At 37.1% G+C, this 19,984-nt stretch overlaps 2 protein-coding genes across 2 annotated transcripts; both read right to left on the reverse strand.

Annotated features, from left to right (window-relative positions):
- Window positions 1-14,314: 14,314 nt before the first annotated feature.
- LOC149545739 (putative anthocyanidin reductase) lies at window positions 14,315-15,881 on the reverse strand. Its single transcript, XM_089794358.1, has 5 exons — window positions 15,685-15,881; window positions 15,440-15,606; window positions 14,985-15,354; window positions 14,550-14,754; window positions 14,315-14,462 (listed from the first exon to the last, which is right to left on the reverse strand). The coding sequence occupies exons 1-5, from the start codon at window positions 15,812-15,814 to the stop codon at window positions 14,315-14,317; spliced, it is 1,020 nt and encodes a 339-aa protein (XP_089650484.1). The 5' UTR covers window positions 15,815-15,881.
- A 1,187-nt stretch (window positions 15,882-17,068) lies between these two features.
- Window positions 17,069-18,799, reverse strand: LOC149545740 (putative anthocyanidin reductase). The gene is made up of 5 exons (XM_089793828.1): window positions 18,670-18,799; window positions 18,425-18,591; window positions 17,970-18,339; window positions 17,553-17,739; window positions 17,069-17,081 (listed from the first exon to the last, which is right to left on the reverse strand). The coding sequence occupies exons 1-5, from the start codon at window positions 18,797-18,799 to the stop codon at window positions 17,069-17,071; spliced, it is 867 nt and encodes a 288-aa protein (XP_089649954.1).
- Between the last annotated feature and the right edge of the window lie 1,185 nt (window positions 18,800-19,984).

Below are 19,984 nucleotides of genomic sequence, written 5' to 3' on the forward strand. Positions count from 1 at the left end.
AGTGGGTTTCTTTTACTCCCCCTCTAAGGAGTGGGTGCAAAACAGACCAAGAGAAGATTAAACTCACAAGAGATATATTGATTGAGTCTGGTTTAGTGAAACCTTTGGGTTCTCATTTTCCCAATTCTACCCAATGATGATTATTCTCTCATGGAATGTAAGGGGGTTGAATAGCATCACTAGACAAAAGGCTATTCATAACTTGGTGGTTGATCATAGTCCTAGTGTTTTTTGTATCCAAGAGACGAAGCTCTCTGTGGAGTCTATGGTCCAACATGCCTCTAGTATTTGGTCTCTTGGCCAATGCCAATGTGTTGGGGCAACAGGCAATGCTGGTGGTTTAGATATATTTTGGGATCCTCAAAAAATTTCTCCCCTTGGTTGGATGTCTTCTCACTCAGCTCTCTCTACGGTAGCTTCTGCTCTAGACTCAGGAGAGGTAATCATGGTTACTAATGTGTATGCACCTATTGATCTTGTGGGAAAGGAGGAACTTTGGGAACATATTCAATATGTTAGAAATCATCATCCTTATCATCCTTGGGTGTTAGTAGGGGACTTCAATTCAGTTTTAAGTCTAGAGGAGAAGCATGGTGGTTTGGCTAGATTGGGGCCTTCTTCTACTCTTCTTCGGCAACACATATCTCTTTTGCATCTCTTTGATGTTAATCCTTCTAATGGTCTGTATACTTGAAATAATCGCAGGACTGGTGTTGCTGCTATCTCAGAACGTCTGGATAGATTTCTTGTTTCTTTCTTCTGGGTTAGTGGCACCCTTACTATCTCTTCAGAAATCCTTGATTGGAGGGGTTCAGATCATTGGCCAATCAAATTTTCTACTATAGGGGCTTGTGTTCCGAAGCATCCTCCTTTTAAGTTCCAGTTGATGTGGCTTCGTGACTCCTCTCTTTGTGATTTTGTTTTTTGTTGGTGGAAAGATGGTGCTCTTGCATATGGTACTGCAATGCTCTCATTTTCTAAAAGGCTTCAATATGTTAAAAGGCAACTCAAGATATGGAATAGGCACTGCTTTGGGAACCTTCACTTTATGAAGAGGCTTGCTCAAGAAGATCTTGATGTCATCACAAGGGAGATTAGAGATCAAGGTTTCTCAAAGGATCTTGGCAAGGCTGAATCCCTTGCTTCTAGAGCTCTAGAAGAATGGAAACTTCGAGAGGACATTTTTTGGAAGCAAAAGGCTAGAGTTGATTAGCTCCAGGAAGGTGATCGAAACACTGCCCTTTCCCATAAAATTGTGAAATCTCGCCAGAATTAGAGCACTATCTCTTCTTTGGTTAATTCTCAAGGTATCCAATTGAATTCCTTGCTAGCTTTGTTCTAGGAGGCTATTTGGTACTTCTCTACCCTCTTCTCTGAGGACTCTCTTCCTACTGATAATGAAGAAAATATTATTTTGTCCTGTATTCCTTCCCTTATCACTCAGGAAATGAATGATTATCTCATGCGTCCAATCTCTTTGGAAGAGCTGGAGGAGATGGTCTTTGGCATGCCTAAGGGGAAGGCTCCTAGTCCTGATGGCTTTCTAGTTGAGTTCTTTCAAGAATTTTGGGACATCATTAATCATGATTTGTTGGAGGTGGTTAAGGAATCCTATGCTAGCAAGTAGATGCTTCGAGCTTTGAACTCTACGTTCTTGACTCTTATTCCTAAGAGAGAGGGTGTAAATCAATTGGAGTTTTTTAGACCAATTGCCTTATGCAATTTTGTTTACAAAGTTATTACTAAGTTGATTGTTGAGAGAATGAAAAGGTGGCTTCCCATTATTATCTCAGAAGAACAAGGTGGTTTTGTTGCTGGCAGACAAATTTTGGATGGGGTGGTTATTGCTACTGAGGCTATTCACTCTATGGCTACTTCAAGGGAGAGAGCCATGTTTGTTAAGCTGGATATGGCTAAGGCCTATGATAGAGTTAAATGGAGCTTCCTAAGGAGTATTCTTCTTTCTTTTGGATTTAGCTCTGACTGGGTGAGTTGGACTATGAGTTATGTTACTTCTGCCTCTTTTTCTATTCTTATTAATGGTCAACCTTCTCAACTATTCGGTGCTTCTAGAGGCCTTCGCCAGGGTGACCCTCTCTCCCCATATCTATTCATCATCATGGCTGAAGGCTTGGGCAGATTCATTAAGCATCAGGTGTCCCCGAATTCTATTCAAGGCTGGCGGTGGGGTAACGGCTTACCTTCTCTCTCCCATCTTCAATTTGATGATGATTTTGCTCTTGTCGGTCTTGCTAGGATCAAGGAAGCTGAAGCCTTTCGACATGCTTTGGACATTTATTTGGCAGCTTCAGGCCAGAAAGTTAATGAGCACAAATCTTCCATTTACTTTTTTAACACTCTTGATTCTATTCAGCACAGGATTATTGGTATCCTATGGTTTCAGATTGAGTCACTTCCTTTGACTTATCTTGGCATTCCTATTGTTGTTTCCAAGAAACCATGTCTCTTCTGGAAAAAATTGATTACCAAGCTTCAGGATAAGGTAAATCATTCAACTCACAGATGGCTTTCTACTACTACCTGGGTTACTCTTCTTCAAGCTGTTATCCAAGCTCTTCCTACTTATAGAAGCATGGTTCAGGCTGCACCTATTTACTTTCTCAAGGAGTTTGATGCTCTTTCTCGACAATTCCTTTGGAGTGGTAATTTGTGTAGTACTAAATGGAGCTTGGTTAATTGGGCAACTATTTGTAGGCCTAAAAAAGAGGGTGGTCTTGGTCTTCGATCTGCTCTCTTGAGTAGTTAAGCTTTGGCTGCTAAACTTTATTGGTGATGGTGCTCTAGACAACATCAACTTTGGGCTCATATTATCACTCATAAATATTTTCATGGGGCTGATCCTTGCTCTGTTTCTGCACTTCCTCTTGAAGGTCGTGGCTCAATGGTTTGGTATACTTTGAAGATAGGTGCAATGTTGGTGAAGAGAGGTTTGTTCTAGATATGTAAAGGAGGTTCTTAGGCTTTGTTTTGGTTTGATGCTTGGGATGGATTCCCTTCCATTTTATCCATATACCCTCATCTTCAGCCTCCTTGTGACTCTTTTCTTGCTGCTAGATGGGATAAAGTGGCTCATTACAAGACTCCTTATCAATTGGGACCTGTTTTTGGTTACAGATGGAAGCATTCTTCTAATTGGCCTCCTGGAGGTATAGACATGGATCGTCAGGAGCTTTCTCAAATTCTGGCCTCTAGAGAGTGTTCTTCTTTGCTTGGTCCAGATGTTTTGGCTTGGGGCGGTACCTTGTCTGGTAAATATCATGTCTCTGCTGGGTATCAGGAGATAACTAGACAATTATTTGGGGATGCTGAGGTCCCTTGGTGGAAGCAAGTTTGGAATAAATTTTCTTTGTCCAAGTGCAATTTTCATGTGGCTAGTGGCTCAAAACCGTTGTCTTACATGGGATAATCTTTGTAAACGTGGATTTCAGGGCCCCTCTTATTGTGTTTTGTGTGGTAATGGAGAGGAGTTTGTCTCCCATCTATTCTTCCATTGCTCTTATTCTACTCAGATATGGCACCTTTTGTGGAGCACTTGGGGTTGCTCTTGTCAGTATGCTTCCTCTTTGCCTGAGTTTTGGGCTTGCTTGGGTAGTGCTCCCTCCAAGTCTTTTTCTCTCCATGCTGCTTGGATTGCTGGCCCATCTTTCATGCTTTGGCATAGCTAGTTGGAAAGGAATCATCACATATTCCAAAATGTTCGACTTGGTGTTTTGCATCTTTGGTGGAAAATATCACATTCTCTTCAAGAAACTATTCTTGTGGAGTGTGAGCTTGATGGGGGTATGGATCTGGTTGATCTTGCTATCTGTAATTGCCTTAATTTTCATCTTCAGGATGGGGCTGCAGATCATAGGTTTCCTTTTATGTCCAGTAAGCTTCACCATCAGAAGAAGGGTCGGGTTAACCATGATGGGCATTGGACTCCTCCTTGTGGAGTTCTAAAAATTAACACTGATGGTTTTTCCCATGGGAATCCTGGCCCTGCTGGTATTGGCGGAGTGGCTCATTGTAGTTCTGGGAATATTAAATTTTTCTTCTCAATTCATAAGGGTGATTATACTAACAATCTCATGGAAGCTCAGGCTATTTTATATGTTGTGGAACAGTGTTGCTTGTGCGGATGGAGTAAGATTATCTTTGATTCTGATTTCTAGGTGGTGGTGAACATGCTTTCTTCTCAAGAGCTTGAGGATGTTAGTTGGTAGCTGGCCACTGTTGTTAAGCAGATTATTCTCTTCTCTACCTCTTTTTAGTTCATTAGGTTCACGCATATTCCTCATGAATGGAACAGAACTACTAATTTTTTAGCCAAATGGGCTTCTAGTCATGATCCGGGTTGGAATATTAGGGATAGGAGGCAACTGTCCTTTGAGATGGTGCAAGAATTTGATGATCTTGTTGCTCAAGATCGAGCTCCTTGTTGAGCTCTCCTTGTTGTATTCCTTTCTGTCTTAATAAATTTTTACCCCTCTTTTCCCAAAAAAAAAAAAAAAAAGGGTAATACCAAGAATCAGTTAGGAAACAAAAGGCTATTGGAAAAAAAAGGTTAAATAAGCCAGCAGTGGAGGAAAAAGAGGTTCCATTCTAGCTTCCAAACTATAGACTTTGGGCTTCAGGCAAGGAAGGAGGAAATTTTGACAGAATAGTTTCATCTTCTTGAGGGGCCAAGAGAAGTAGAGTATGGGCATAGTTTCTTTCTTTTCAGAACTGTGTGTTTGAAATAGAGTTAAAAAATTTTTGATGTCTGATGTAATATGGTGGAAAAAATTTCTATTTTATTTGAATAATGGTTGGATTGTAATGTGTGAAAGAGGCTTTGTAACCTTTACAGTCAAGGACGAGAGGCTGGAGGTTAAGTACATTTAACTTTTTCTATAATGTGTTTTTCCTTCCATTGAATTTGAACTTTGAGTCATTTTTAGTTTTCTCTGAAAAATTACAGTCCGAAGTCATTGTTCATTTATTATGTTTTCATTTCTAAATATCTTACAAGACTCTGATTTTAATTCTCCCAAGAAGATGAAAGACACAGTTTTATCCTTGTTACATAATGCAACATTCAGCAAATGAACTTTGCATCATTTGTTGTTCTTTATTCTCTTTTTATGCAGTAGTATAGGTTTTTGCATCTACATTGTATTTACGGGTAGATGTTTAATATCCTTTCATGCTTTCTGGTAAAAGAACCCACATTTAATTCATTGAATATCTTGCACAGGGAGTTGTACTCAATAAATTTAGAGGAAGGTTATTAATCTCATGATAACCTATCCAAATGTTGGTGTTAGTTTGTCCTTTCACTTGGGCATTCGGGGTCAGATTTGCATGCATTTCCTCAAAGGACAATTTGTTCGCTAACACAATCCCTGTTAGGAGACTTTGAATCCCTGTTAAGGGATTCCAACCTTGTTAGGAGTTGTGGAAGGAAGATGAACCCACTATCCAAATAGCTTCAGGGGCAAGACCAATGAACCCACTGTCCAAATGATCTCTATATTATTCCTTGCAGAATAATAGAATAGAATTCTACTTCCCTCATCTTTCTTTGTCCTGTTAACTGGACCTTTACTCCTTTTGATCTTGTAACTAGATCAAAAATCTTGCATCTAATAATCCCTTGGATTGTTTACTCACATTCAACAAACACACTTCTCATTTTCACACTTCACATTCAATACTTGATTACACATATGTTTGCAAGCAAGGAAAAACATCTTTCTTTTATACCCTATCTTCAAAGTAATTCCTTGAGCTGGCCTTGAGGCTTTTCCAATTAATAATTATAAGATAATTAATTAATTCACAATTACAATACTACTAGTGGCTAACAGTCTATACAAAACTTCATGTGTGCGACTTCAAGACTTGTACACTTGTTGATATCATCATTCGACTATCTTTTGTCACTGGCTGACCACACATCACTAGATTATATCTCTGCTAGAAGATATAATAGGATCATCATAAACTACTTTCCACGTACTCTGGCTCTGCACTACTCTCTATAAATCACTTATAGCTTCCTTACATCTTTGACTTAGACTCTAAACATTTAACCTCGTCATTAGGACACAAGGTACAATATGTCCTTAAACACATGTCACTTGTACATCAAAACTCTATCCATACAAGTATGATCTCTATCTGCTACTTTGCCAGTCTTCACAAACTTACTGGTATGTTGTCATCAATGACAAATACAATCACGAATGCAACATGTCAATACTCTCCAATGCTTACGATACTCCCCCAAAGGAATACTATCATCATTCATGCTAACAATTTTAAATTCTCTTATTTGAGGAGGTAAAGGAGGTCATACTTGGCATAGCTGAGCCCATGGTGGTGTTAGTACAATGATGAGTTTTGGTTGGCATGGGTACTCCTTACAAGACATTTTTGAGAAAATCTATTGTAGTTTTACTTCATTTTTTAAATTATAATATATGATATTTTCAAGATGACTTGGAAGATGCCATGTGATATTTTGTAGTAGGTTTTTTGCGGCTTACAAATCATCACAAATTATTGCCAAACCTTTTATGTGCTAATTGATAGATTGAATCAACTTTTGGTTGACATTGCTCACACAAATCAGATTGCTCTATAATGGTCTTCTATTTTTTTGCACATCAATAAATTTTACTATGTTTCATTGGAAGATGGTATATTTGATACGCGTTGAGTTGTTGTATGGGTTGGTTATGTGGATATAAATCTATTAATGCTATATGGATAGTTGAATGTGATTAGCAATTGGTTGTGGGTGCTACTCCAATTATTGTGATTTTCTATTGATAATTTATTACCATGGGATTTGGTAATGGAAAGTAGACTGTATGTGGGAGGTTTTCTAGATATAAGGTTGCAACATGAATTGAACTTCAAGTGGGATCTTGTTTGGTGTGAAGTCTAACAATTCATTTTTATTTCCTTGACTATTCATTTCATCTTTTCATCTTTTTCTCTTCATCTTCTCATGAAGACTATTGTATATATAACTAAATAATTAAAAATAATAATCTTTGCTAAGGCAGGTAGGCCCAAAAACGTGAAGTTTCAGCAAAAGGGGATAATCTTTGGAAGTGAATGGACTAATAAATGAAAATTATTATTAAAATATGTTTTATTAACCCCTCTTGGACGTGAGTTAGGGTTATGCCCTCTTTTAAGGGGTTTGGAGGCATTTTCGGTTCATTTCAGAACTTGATTTTTGCACATTGCTTTGTTGTTCTTTAGAGGCTACCAAACCTGTGGAGAAGGAGACCCAAGAAAGGGAGTTTATAGGTTTCTAGGAAGGCTAAGGATGGGAGTTTGAAGCCATTCCATGTGCATGCTCATGCAGAGTTTGTCTTTGTGCTGAACAATGCAGATTTGTGAGTTTTCGGGTGTGTTTTTTGTAAGAGTTTGGTGTTTCTAGTTGAGTATTTCATATCAGTTTGGGTTGCTGCTATATATCAGACTTTTAAATGTTAAAATAGAGCTGAATATATGTATTTGGATGTGATTATACTTCTGTGATAGATTATTAAGTTTTTGTGGTGATTCCGAGCTATTTTGTGCTATTTTCGAGAACCCGATGAGCATTGTTTTTGTCCTTCGTTTGGGAGCTATTGTGTGCATATTATACAGATCTGGAAATTCATTTTATAGGCTGTTATGCTACTCAAATTTATGTAAAAATTTCCACTTTCAGATTTATTAATAATATGTGAAGCTGTGAAGTTTTTGGCACTATTTTTGACATACCCGATTTGGGGTTTATTGAGAAATTGGTGGATCTTTGAAAGATTGGTTGTTTGATCTTAAAGATCTGATTAGAGGCTTGAAATATCACATAAAAATCAAAAAATGGACATTTTAGTGGTATCAGAGCCATGATCTTGCCAGCCTAAGGGTTTGTAGAAGTGTGCATGTCAGTTTTGACAACTACCCAGATCTTGCATGTCAGTTTTGACAAGTACCCAGATCTTGCATGTTAGTTTTGACACTAACCAAATTCTTGCATGTCAGTTTTGACAACTACCTAGATCTTGCATGTCAATTTTGACAACTACCCAGATCTTGCATGTCAGTTTTAACAACTACCTAGATCTTGCATGTCAGTTTTGATAACTACCCAAATCTTGCATGTCATAATTTATGGTTGCATGTTGCTTCCAATCAGTTGGATGTCAAAATTTATGGTTGCATTCTACTTCTAATCATTTGCATGTTAGTTCTTGGTGAATTTGGTGGTTGTATGGTTCTTCTAATCAGCTGCATTCAAAATTTATGGTTGCATGCAACTAAGTGAAAGAGAAAAGAGATATTTATAGCGAGAAAAGAATAAAGAAATTTTGGTGAAACTTCCAATTGAAAGTAAAAGTATAAAATCCAAGGAAGGAAAAAGTATGGCTAATCTAGATGAGATGGCAAAGAAATTCTTCCAAGAAATCCAAAATACTTAGAAGCAAACAGTGGATAGTTTGGTAGAAACTAGAGAGGCTTGGCGAATATTGGCAAAAAAATTGCAAGGAGTTGCATCTATTAATGAGAAAGGGAGCACTTTAGAGGAGTCAAGAAATCTAAAACTCACACCCTCTCAATCAACAAAAACTATTTTTCTGTATGCAGATGAGCCACCAATGCCGAAATGTAGCCCTTAATCCCATGGAAGAGGTTACAGGTAACTTGATTTCATTAAGAGCTACTTAGAATGGTTTAGATGATGACTTTCACAGTTTAGTTCCTTTTAGAGAATATGTGGATATGATGAAAACTTTGATGCCCAAGAAAGAGTATAGAAGGGAGCATGACATAAGTGGAAGAGAGCTCAAAAATAAAATAAGCAAGTTTATAGCACCTACTTTTGATGGAACAAATAAAATTTCAGCTAGAGTATGGCTACAAAAATTACAGACCTTCTTCACACTTAACCCCATGAAGGAGAGTGATGCTGTTCAAATTGCAAGTCTACACTTGGAAGATGTAGCCTATGATTGGTGGTATCATAGAATGACTACTCAAGGTTATGATCAGGTAACTACATTTGATGATTTTAGTAAAAGAGTGATAGATAGATTTGACCTCAAGGATGATGATTATGAGGATGTTGTTGTGCATGATGGTGAGATACCTGGTAGAGATGAGAAGACATTGAGCATTCATGACTTTTTTGAGAGAGAGTACCAGGCACAGTTAGATGCTTCGTCACATGAGGTTGAGGCTAGTAGTACTTCACATGATTTATCCCACCAGTTGAAGGTGAGTGAAGACAATATTGTGACTACATTATCTCATCATGATAGGTATGTGGAGTTAGTTGGTATTGGTCATATTACTCAGGTGAGGAGTTTGCTTGAGTTACTAGGTGATTCTAGTTTACGGATATGGACTTGAAATTGTTATATTGGCATTTGGGATTCAGCTGACTGGAAATATTTAACACTTTTTGGTAGCAGTGATTGTTTGGGTGCTATCATGTATTTGATTATCAGATTGCATGGTGTTGTCTTTTCTTGTGATAGCAGCTTGTCCAATGTTGGTATTAGTTTTTATACACTGGTGTTGGGCTTTGTTCATATATCCAATCGATCATTTTTGCTGGAATATGTTGATGATATTTCATATTTGGTAGTGTGTACAGATGAGTCCCAGGGTCATATTGGCATTGATGACATCCAGGAGGATGTAGTGGGTAGTTTTGAGGACTTAGTTTCCTTGGCGATTTCTTTTGGTATGGATAGTAGTGCTACATTTTTTGATACTCTATTTGTTGATATGAGCTTTAGAGTTGATTCACATGATATGGATGGTAATAATCTAGAGACTAGTAACTTTGAGGATATTCCTTTAGACAGTGCATCAGATGAGGTTTGTAGGAGACAGTCAAGCCAGTGCCATCATGTGCCTAATCAGTTGAGAGTTAGTCAGCGAGACATTGCTATCGCTTGCCAACATTTTGATGCTGCTAATCAATTGTTAGCAGTTTATGGATGGGGTTCTCCTACTAGTGATGAGCAGGGAGGCAGTTATCTTTCCTTGACAGAGTTCCACTCTTTATGGGAGGCTATCCAGCTTCTGAGATAGGATTATATGCAGTTGGTAGCCGACAGAGATTATCTTATGGAGTGGGGCAGTACTGCATATGATGCATTGTTGGCCAAGGAAGATGAGGTGAGTGAGCTTACTGAGCAGCTTAAGGTGACTTCTGAGATTCTTGAGAGTACACAGTTGGCTTTCAAGGAGTCACAGTTTCATTTGGCTAAGGTGACCATGGAGTTAGAGCGACTATAGTCTTTACCTGATTCTATACAGTCACAAGCTGTGGTGTTTGGTGATCCGAGGATGTCCATGGCCAAGATTGTCAGAGACAATGGAGATGGGGATGCATCCATCCTTGATACCAACATTGGCATAGTAGGTTCATTCCCACTAGAGTTAGGTTCAGTTGAGTTGGGTGTTGTAGCAGATTGTTGTATGCCTGACATGGTGGTGGCCTCTAGTACTGATGGCACAGAGACTAGAGATGTATCAAAGATCATGTGTGATGTTGGTGAGTCGGCAGTTGGCATGGTTCTTGCTAGTAACACTACTCCCTTGGTGATATCTTTAGAGATAGTAGTCAGTTCCAACATGGTTAATGATCAATTGCAGTTAGTTTCATCTGGATTACAGCCTAAGCCATTGACTAAGATTGGTGCATTCTATCGGCATTACACTGTGAGGTACGCTCATCAATTTACCTTTGATGACCATGTTGATGAGATGATGATACAAAGATGTACTTTGGTTCCTAGTGCTTGTCATCAGTTATGGGACAATTTGATGCCTCGGGATGAGAGTTGTGATGGGCATGACATGGTGATAGATTCTGCAGTTGACAGCTTGATAATACATGACTTAGAGCAGGAGTTTGGGAGTGATGCTTCAGTAGTTGTTGTTACTGATTCTACTCCTTTGGCTATGACATCTCCTAACTTAGCTGGTAGTCAGTCACAGTGGGCTATATCACTTGTTCATGGAAAATTTGGTTTGGGTTTCATTTCTTACTCTTTATCTTGTAATGTCTTTTCACCATCAGTAGTGCATGGGAGTTATGGTTATGAGATAGTGGCCGGTGATTTGCAAAGTTGTGTTGACTATAGGAGTTGTACAGTGTGTGAATTCTCCATACTTGGTACAATTTCATTCGAGAGCGTTCACCATTGTTGCAAAGTTGGATTGTACATTCCATATAGGCCAGTGGGATGCGTTGATGGTATTTACTGTGTTGGTAGTTTGATTTTTCCACTTTACTTGAGTTTTGAAGTTCTAAGAGTTTGTGTCTCATGGGTTTCTGACTATGGTAGTGGTGATTTTGGAGATTGCTTGAGCTATAATTGTTAGTTTGATTATGGATTCCTCTTGGTCATATTGCAGAGGATATTGCAGGAGCCTGTGTTAATTGGCAGTAGTATAGTTCATGACTACATTTGGGATCCAGGTGGATTGATTGGTTTATTGTTCAGCCATTGCTTGAGGACAAGTAATATTTGGGAGGGGAGGACTTGTCATGTCCCCTTTTCAAATAATTAAAAATAATAATTTTTGCTAAGGCAGGCAGGCCCAAAAAGGTGAAGTTTCAGCAAAAGGGGATAATCTTTGGAAACGAATGGACTAATAAATGAAAATTATTATTAAAATATGTTTTATTAACCCCTCTTGGACGTGAGTTAGGGTTATGCCCTCTTTTAAGGGGTTTGGAGGCATTTTGGGCTCATTCCAGAACTTGATTTTTGCGCATTGCTTTGTTGTTCTTCAGAGGCTACCAAACCTGTGGCGAAGGAGACCCAAGAATGGGAGTTTGCAGGTTTCCAAGAAGGCTAAGAACGGGAGTTTGAAGCCATTCCATGTGCATGCTCATGCAGAGTTTGCCTTTGTGCTGAACAGTGCAGATTTGTGGGTTTTCGGGTGTGTTTTTTGTAAGAGTTTGGTGTTTCCAGTTGAGTATTTCATATCAGTTTGGGTTGCTGCTGTATATCAGACTTTTAAATATTAAAATAGAGCTGAATATATGTATTTGGATGTAATTATACTTCTGTGATAGATTATTAAGTTTTTGTGGTGATTCCAGGCTATTTTGTGCTATTTTCGGGAGCCCGATGAGCATTGTTTTTGTCCTTCGTTTGGGAGCTATTGTGTGCATGTTATACAGATCTGAAAATATCATTTTATAGGCTGTTATGCTGCTTAAATTTCTGTAAAAATGTCCACTTTCAGATTTATTAATAATATGTGAAGCTGTGAAGTTTTTGACACTATTTCTGGCATACCCGATTTGGGGTTTATTGAGAAATTGGTGGATCTTTGAAAAATTGGTTGTTTGATCTTAAAGATCTAATTAGAGGCTTGAAATATCACATAAAAATCAGACAAGGGACATTTCGGGGGGGGGGGGGGGGGAGAAGCCTTATGTATGTAAGCTGCAATCATTGAATAAAAATTTCTCTTTTCTCTCTTATAAATGTGGTAGCCAAACTGGTGGATTCTGCATCTTTACTATGTTTCCAATTTGTCTTATAATTTTAACAACTACACTGGTTGTACTTCCAAAAATAACTTGCATCCTCCTTCTTAAGACAAATTTATTAAACCTTATCAATTTTCTTTCTCTTGTCATGACAAATTTAAGTCAACTCATTAAATAACTATATTTAATTTATTTACCGTGTGGGCAATACACCTGATTTCAAATGCCTTTCTTTTGGACGGGGAGCAGCTTATTTATTAATCGCTTTTGTAACAACTAAGATGCAAACTCCTCTGTAAACCCTCGATGGTCTATTTTTGCATGATTTCTTGCAGTCACATAAGCCGATCTTTTTTACAGTTTCTTCCTTATTTCAATTGCGCCGTATTATTTTTCTTTTCGGCTGCATATAAGAAAATACCAAGCCAGCTATGATTTATTTTGGCTCATTTGGCGAAATCATTTGACTGGTTGTCATACCTTCCGTATTCACAGCTTTATCTTCAGAGATTCTTTTAACCATCTGAGTATTAATTTGTGTTCTTTTCACAGAACTCTTCCATGGCTCTGTTTTGTCTTTACAAAATACCACTGTTAATATATCTTTACATCAACCTTTAGTGATGTACACATGGTCTCTTCAACTTATCATTCATGATCTTTAACTTAACTGATTTATTCGAATAATATCAAATAAAGAAATTGAGAAAATGAACAAGATCAATTATCAAAAAGTAGATAAAGCTTTATATTCTTATAAGGGACTACAAGACACTTTTTTCACCGTGTGATCAAGGATCAGCTGATTGAAATGATCAGAGATGATGAGAACATTTTTACAAGTAGTTGACACATTCTCAAAACTCATTAAACTAATCATGTAACAAACACAAACTTGTGGACACTTAAAATTATGTTAGGTATAAATTGTTGCTCTTTCAATGCTACTTTTCATACAAAGTGGGGAAACTAATTCTCAACATAGGAGTGACTGTTCAAGGACCAACATATCCTTTACAAGCTTATCTATACATAGGGATCATATAGTAGTGACTATTTCATTCCATTCTCCAATGCTTTTGATGCCATTGGAGACATAACTTGTAATTAACAGGTCAAATATAGAAGTTCTACTATCTTATGGACTAGTAGAAGGACACAGTTATTCTTTAGACAAATAGTACATTGACCTATTTTCAAAAAATGGAAAACAACATAGATTTTTCTGAAAATTTCAACATTTGATCTTTATGATTTGTGTGGTTTGTAGTTGAAAACAACAACAAAATGGAAAAAAATCGCTATGTTTTCCTAAATCTGAAAAAAAAAGTTTGACTTTGTTTTGTCTTTAGTACATTTTGGCTGTGCCCTAATAGAATACATTACTTTTTATTCAAAAAGAAAGATAATCATTTATACAAAGTACAATTATAGTAACTGGAATCTTAATCACCAAATACTTATACAATGCAACAACTTACTAATATCTTAAATCATTTATCAAAATTTATTTTATGGTCATTAAATTGAGTATTTGCAAGGATTGAAAAACTTTAATTTCGATTATGAACATTATGCAAATATATTGAGCAAAACGCCCCACCTTATGAAACAGGTGCATAATTTATCAAAGCTTGCAAATAATTTTCGTATCATTAGTTTTAAAAGGGAGTGTATATAATGTACTAACCAGAGATCCAAGTGCCACATACAATTTCAAAATTATTAAAGTATTCACTTAATACACACAAATATTCAAGTGCAGCTCTGCTCCGAACGTTATAAAGCATTTAAACTAGATTACAAGTTCAAAAGGTTATTTTGAATGGCACAATCTACACTTTCCTTAAAAGTTTGTTCCAAACTATATGTATAGGTAAAGCCCATGTCCAATAGCTTCTTTGAAGAAACTGAGCCATATTGATTACCTAAATCTTCCTCATCTAACCTACATGACAAACCAGGAAACGTCACACCTAAAGATCTGCACTAATCAAGAGAACAATCAAGAATCAAAATAAAATTATATGCTTACGTGAGTGAATGGTTTAATTGTTTAGCGAGCATATCTTTGAGAGACTTAATACTGGTAGAATCAGTGCAGCAGATATGACGACCTTGTGCAGTAGGATGCTCCATCAAAAATATATGAGCATTACATATGTCATCAATATGAACTACTCCAATGTTGCCCATTGTCAGTTGAGCAAACTTCAAGGCTTCATAGTACACATCGTTCTCTGCCAAACCATGCATCAGGCACTCAAAACGACTAAATTATTGCATAAATAAATATAAAGACATTTTATGTGTGAAAGTAGGCTAACAATTTTTTTAACAATATATCATTTAACATAGAGAAATTTTAAACATCCAATTATTTTTCTATGCCTCTTAATATTATAATAAAATTGCTTGGAGAAATATAACAAGTTGAAGGTTAATAAATTACCAATTACACATTTCACACCTCCAATAAGGCAAAGTATTGTTTGGAAAGATGTATAAGCAGGTGTGTTTGTAAGCCAAGGCCCAGCCACAGTCGGTGGTAGGACAGTGACCACCTCAATGTTGTTATGAGCACCATATTTAAGGGCCTTTTGTTCTGCTAAAGTCTTGGCAACCATATACCAGGCCAGTCTATTTGTCTGAGATTTGAGGAAATTCAGAGGGCTCCAACATGATTCATCAACGCATGAAGTGGACATTTCACCCTTCTCATCAAGTGGACAAGCTGCCGCAAGAGAAGAGGTAAAGACAACTCGCGTAACAGATTTGGCTCTTGTGCAGGCTCTCATAACATTCAGCACTCCATTTACAGCAGTCCCAACAAAGTCTTCCTATAACTCACAAATTTATATATTTATCAAAGAAAACCCTAAAAAATAATGTATTGGGTCTAATCAATCAGTCGATAATTATTACCAGAGAATTTTCTTTAGCACCCATGGGTCCTGCCACATGGAAAACTCCTTGACAGCCATCCACTGCTGAATTGAAGCTGCCCTCTCCCAAGAGATCTGCTTGGAAAAGCTTTAATCTCTCTTGTGCTCCTGCCAGAGCCAACAAAGGCCCGCATTTTGCTTGGTCTCCTATATTGAACTAAGTCATGTCGTGCTTTATAACTGCAGATGATAGATATATAGATGCTAGGAAATTGATAAAATCACCTGGATCTCTGAGTGTTGCGTGTACTGTGTAACCCTTTTGAAGTAGATTTTTGACAAGCCATGATGCAATGTATCCCCCTGCTCCAGTCACACACACAACTCTTGTGCCATTATTACCCTCATTCGCCATGGTAGAGTGGTCGTTCTTGGCGAATTAGGAAAGGTCTGTATAACTCTATATTGAATGATTCAAGGCAGATAATTTGCCGACGGAATATGCCGTTTGAGTGTAGAAGAGAACGCAATCTTTTATCTTTATTTGTTTGGACAAGGAGCTGATATAAACATATTGTCTTGTCCGCTTAAACATTTTTCATTGTTGCATGTGAACTAGTTGGGTTTGCCGTAAGATACGATCGAGATTGGAAAGGCCAAAATAATATTGTTATAAATATTAATAATAATTATTAATTTAGTTTTTGTTTTCAGGATCTCGAGCGATTTGGATAGGACAAATATGCCCTTCTAATAAGAACGATTTATTTTAAGGTCTTTGTTATATGTCACTATATATCAGTGTTAAAATAATTTATTGGTTGAGTGCTTGTTGAGTAATGAAATGGTTAAATTTTGAAATAATATAGTAATTTTATTACAATCAATAAGAATTTGAAAATGAATTATCAACAATTTAAAAATGAATTCTTGATATGTTTAAAAAAAATCTAATAATGATTTTAGTATTAAAAAAAAAAAAAAAAATTGTCGAGCTCGGTAACGTGGGCTTGTGACCCGAGTGGGGACGCATGAGGTGGTGCAACAGGTAAGGTCAACGGCTGGCGAGGAAGGAGATGCGTGGCATATAAGGCGGGGCGCCTTGTTTCAAGTAGAGAGTTGCTATGTGCAACGAACACCTCCCGCTCACTCTACTGTGAAAGGATTACGCGCCGCTTGCCCCTCTAACCGCTAATCCTCCCGGCCTCCTCATCCTCGGACCACCTCCACATATGAAGGGCGGGGGCCCTAGCTCGGTTGGCTAAATCTTGCCTGTTGCAGGGGGTTGGTCACGGGTTCTAGTCTCCCCCGTCCTCATGGTACCGGTGGGCGTGTCACGTCAGCGCTACCGGTCACGTTAAAAAGTTTACTAGGCGCAATTTACAAAAAATAAAATAAACAAATAAATAATTAATATAATAATAATAATAGTATCTTCTGAAAATGTAGTGAATATAGAACTAATAAGCATAGTACAATCTGTATTATCTCATTCATTTATATAATTGGAAAAGTGTTCAAAAAATAAAATGTTTATTTATAGTAGTTTGATTTTCATCTAGGGAACAAAAGCTCAATCTTAGGAGTATGGTGTACCAATGTCATTTGGAAACTAATACAAAGAAAGGAAATAGAGCAAATCTAGTCTCAATTGATACAAGCAGCTTTGTCAAGTATTCACCCTGCATCAATTTGATAAAAAAATAGAAGTATTGAGGAAAGATGTTATTTTAGAAGTAAGGATACTAATAAAATAGGAGAAAGGGATACATGGAGAAAGACGATGAACCATTAATGGAGAATTGTTGGGAAGGTGATGAATTTTTAGAGTGGAAGTACAAGATTTGTTTATTTTATTTTATTTTAAAATCATTTTCAATGCTTGTGGATTTTTTTTTAATCACATGAAATTGTGTTTACAAAATTCATTTCTTTGAATCCACACAACTTGTTGAAGTGTTGGTCACATAAAAATGAAATAGGTGTCAACTAAGGATTGCATATTTGAGTTGGGTATCTAATAATTAGTTGTTATTTTGGAAGAAAGTCATTTTTTAAAATATTGTATTAGTAAAAAATTGAAGAGTAAATAACAAAAAAGGTTTTTAATAGGAAGAAATATTAGTGTTATATAACTTGGAACAATATATAACCCATGTATTATTTTTGAGAGAAAATAAAAGGAGTTGTTGTCATATCTCAAGAAGATATGACGACCTTGTGCAGTAGGATGCTCCATCAAAAATATATGAGCATTACATATGTCATCAATATGAACTACTCCAATGTTTCCCATTGTCAGTTGAGCAAACTTCAAGGCTTCATAGTACACATCGTTCTCTGCCAAACCATGCCACAGGCACTCAAAACGACGAAATTATTGCATAAATAAATATAAAGACATTTTATGTGTGAAAGTAGGCTAACAATTTTTTTAACAATATATCATTTAACATAGAGAAATTTTAAACATCCAATTATTTCTCTATGCCTCTTAATATTATAATAAAATTGCTTGGAGAAATATAACAATTTGAAGGTTAATAAATTACCAATTACACATTTCATACCTCCAATAAGGCAAAGTATTGTTTGGAAAGATGTATAAGCAGGTGTGTTTGTAAGCCAAGGCCCAGCCACAGTCGGTGGTAGGACAGTGACCACCTCAATGTTGTTATGAGGACCATAGTTAAGGGCCTCTTGTTCTGCTAAAGTCTTGGCAACCATATACCAGGCCAGTCTATTTGTCTGAGATTTGAGGAAATTCAGAGGGCTCCAACATGATTCATCAACGCATGAAGTGGACATTTCACCCTTCTCATCAAGTGGACAAGCTGCCGCAAGAGAAGAGGTAAAGACAACTCGCGTAACAGATTTGGCTCTTGTGCAGGCTCTCATAACATTCAGCACTCCATTTACAGCAGTCCCAACAAAGTCTTCCTATAACTCACAAATTTGTATATTTAACAAAGAAAACCCTAAAAAATAATGTATTGGGTCTAATCAATCAGTCGATAATTATTACCAGAGAATTTTCTTTAGCACCCATGGGTCCTGCCACATGGAAAACTCCTTGACAGCCATCCACTGCTGAATTGAAGCTGCCCTCTCCCAAGAGATCTGCTTGGAAAAGCTTTAATCTCTCTTGTGCTCCTGCCAGAGCCAACAAAGGCCCGCATTTTGCTTGGTCTCCTATATTGAACTAAGTCATGTCGTGCTTTATAAGTGCAGATGATAGATATATAGATGCTAGGAAATTGATAAAATCACCTGGATCTCTGAGTGTTGCGTGTACTGTGTAACCCTTTTGAAGTAGATTTTTGACAAGCCATGATACAATGTATCCCCCTGCTCCAGTCACACACACAACTCTTGTGCCATTATTACCCTCATTCGCCATGGTAAAGTGGTCGTTCTTGGCGAATTAGGAAAGGTCTGTATAACTCTATATTGAATGATTCAAGGCAGATAATTTGCCGACGGAATATGCCGTTTGAGTGTAGAAGAGCACGCAATCTTTTATCTTTATTTGTTTGGACAAGGAGCTGATATAAACATATTGTCTTGTCCGCTTAAACATTTTTCATTGTTGCATGTGAACTAGTTGGGTTTGCCGTAAGATACGATCGAGATTGGAAAGGCCAAAATAATATTGTTATAAATATTAATAATAATTATTAATTTAGTTTTTGTTTTCAGGATCTCGAGCGATTTGGATAGGACAAATATGCCCTTCTAATAAGAACGATTTATTTTAAGGTCTTTGTTATATGTCACTATATATCAGTGTTAAAATAATTTATTGGTTGAGTGCTTGTTGAGTAATGAAATGGTTAAATTTTGAAATAATATAGTAATTTTATTACAATCAATAAGAATTTGAAAATGAATTATCAACAATTTAAAATGAATTCTTGATATGTTTAAAAAAAATCTAATAATGACTTTAGTATTAAAAAAAAAAAATTAATTGTCGAGTTCGGTAACGTGGGCTTGTGACCCGAGTGGGGACGCATGAGGTGGTCCAACAGGTAAGGTCAACGGTTGGCGAGGAAGGAGATGCGTGGCATATAAGGCGGGGCGCCTTGTTTCAAGTAGAGAGTTGCTATGTGCAACGAACACCTCCCGCTCACTCTACTGTGAAAGGATTACACGCCGCTTGCCCCTCTAACTGCTAATCCTCCTGGCCTCCTCATCCTCGGACCACCTCCACATATGAAGGGCGGGGGCCCTAGCTCGGTTGGCTAAATCTTCCCTGTTGCAGGGGGTTGGTCACGGGTTCTAGTCTCCCCAGTCCTCGTGGTACCGGTGGGCGTGTCACGTCAGCGCTACCGGTCACGTTAAAAAGTTTACCAGGTGCAATTTGCAAAAAAATAAATAAATAAATAAATAATTAATATAATAATAATAATAGTATCTTCTGAAAATGTAGTGAATATAGAACTAATAAGCATAGTACAATCTGTATTATCTTATTCATTTATATAATTGGAAAAGTGTTCAAAAAATAAAATGTTTATTTATAGTAGTTTGATTTTCATCTAGGGAACAAAAGCTCAATCTTAGGAGTATGGTGTACCAATGT

The sequence above is a fragment of the Cupressus sempervirens genome, chromosome 7 (genome assembly GCF_028749045.1).
Source record: "Cupressus sempervirens isolate cs-2001-9-10 chromosome 7, ASM2874904v1, whole genome shotgun sequence".
Classification (NCBI taxonomy): Eukaryota; Viridiplantae; Streptophyta; class Pinopsida; order Cupressales; family Cupressaceae; genus Cupressus; species Cupressus sempervirens.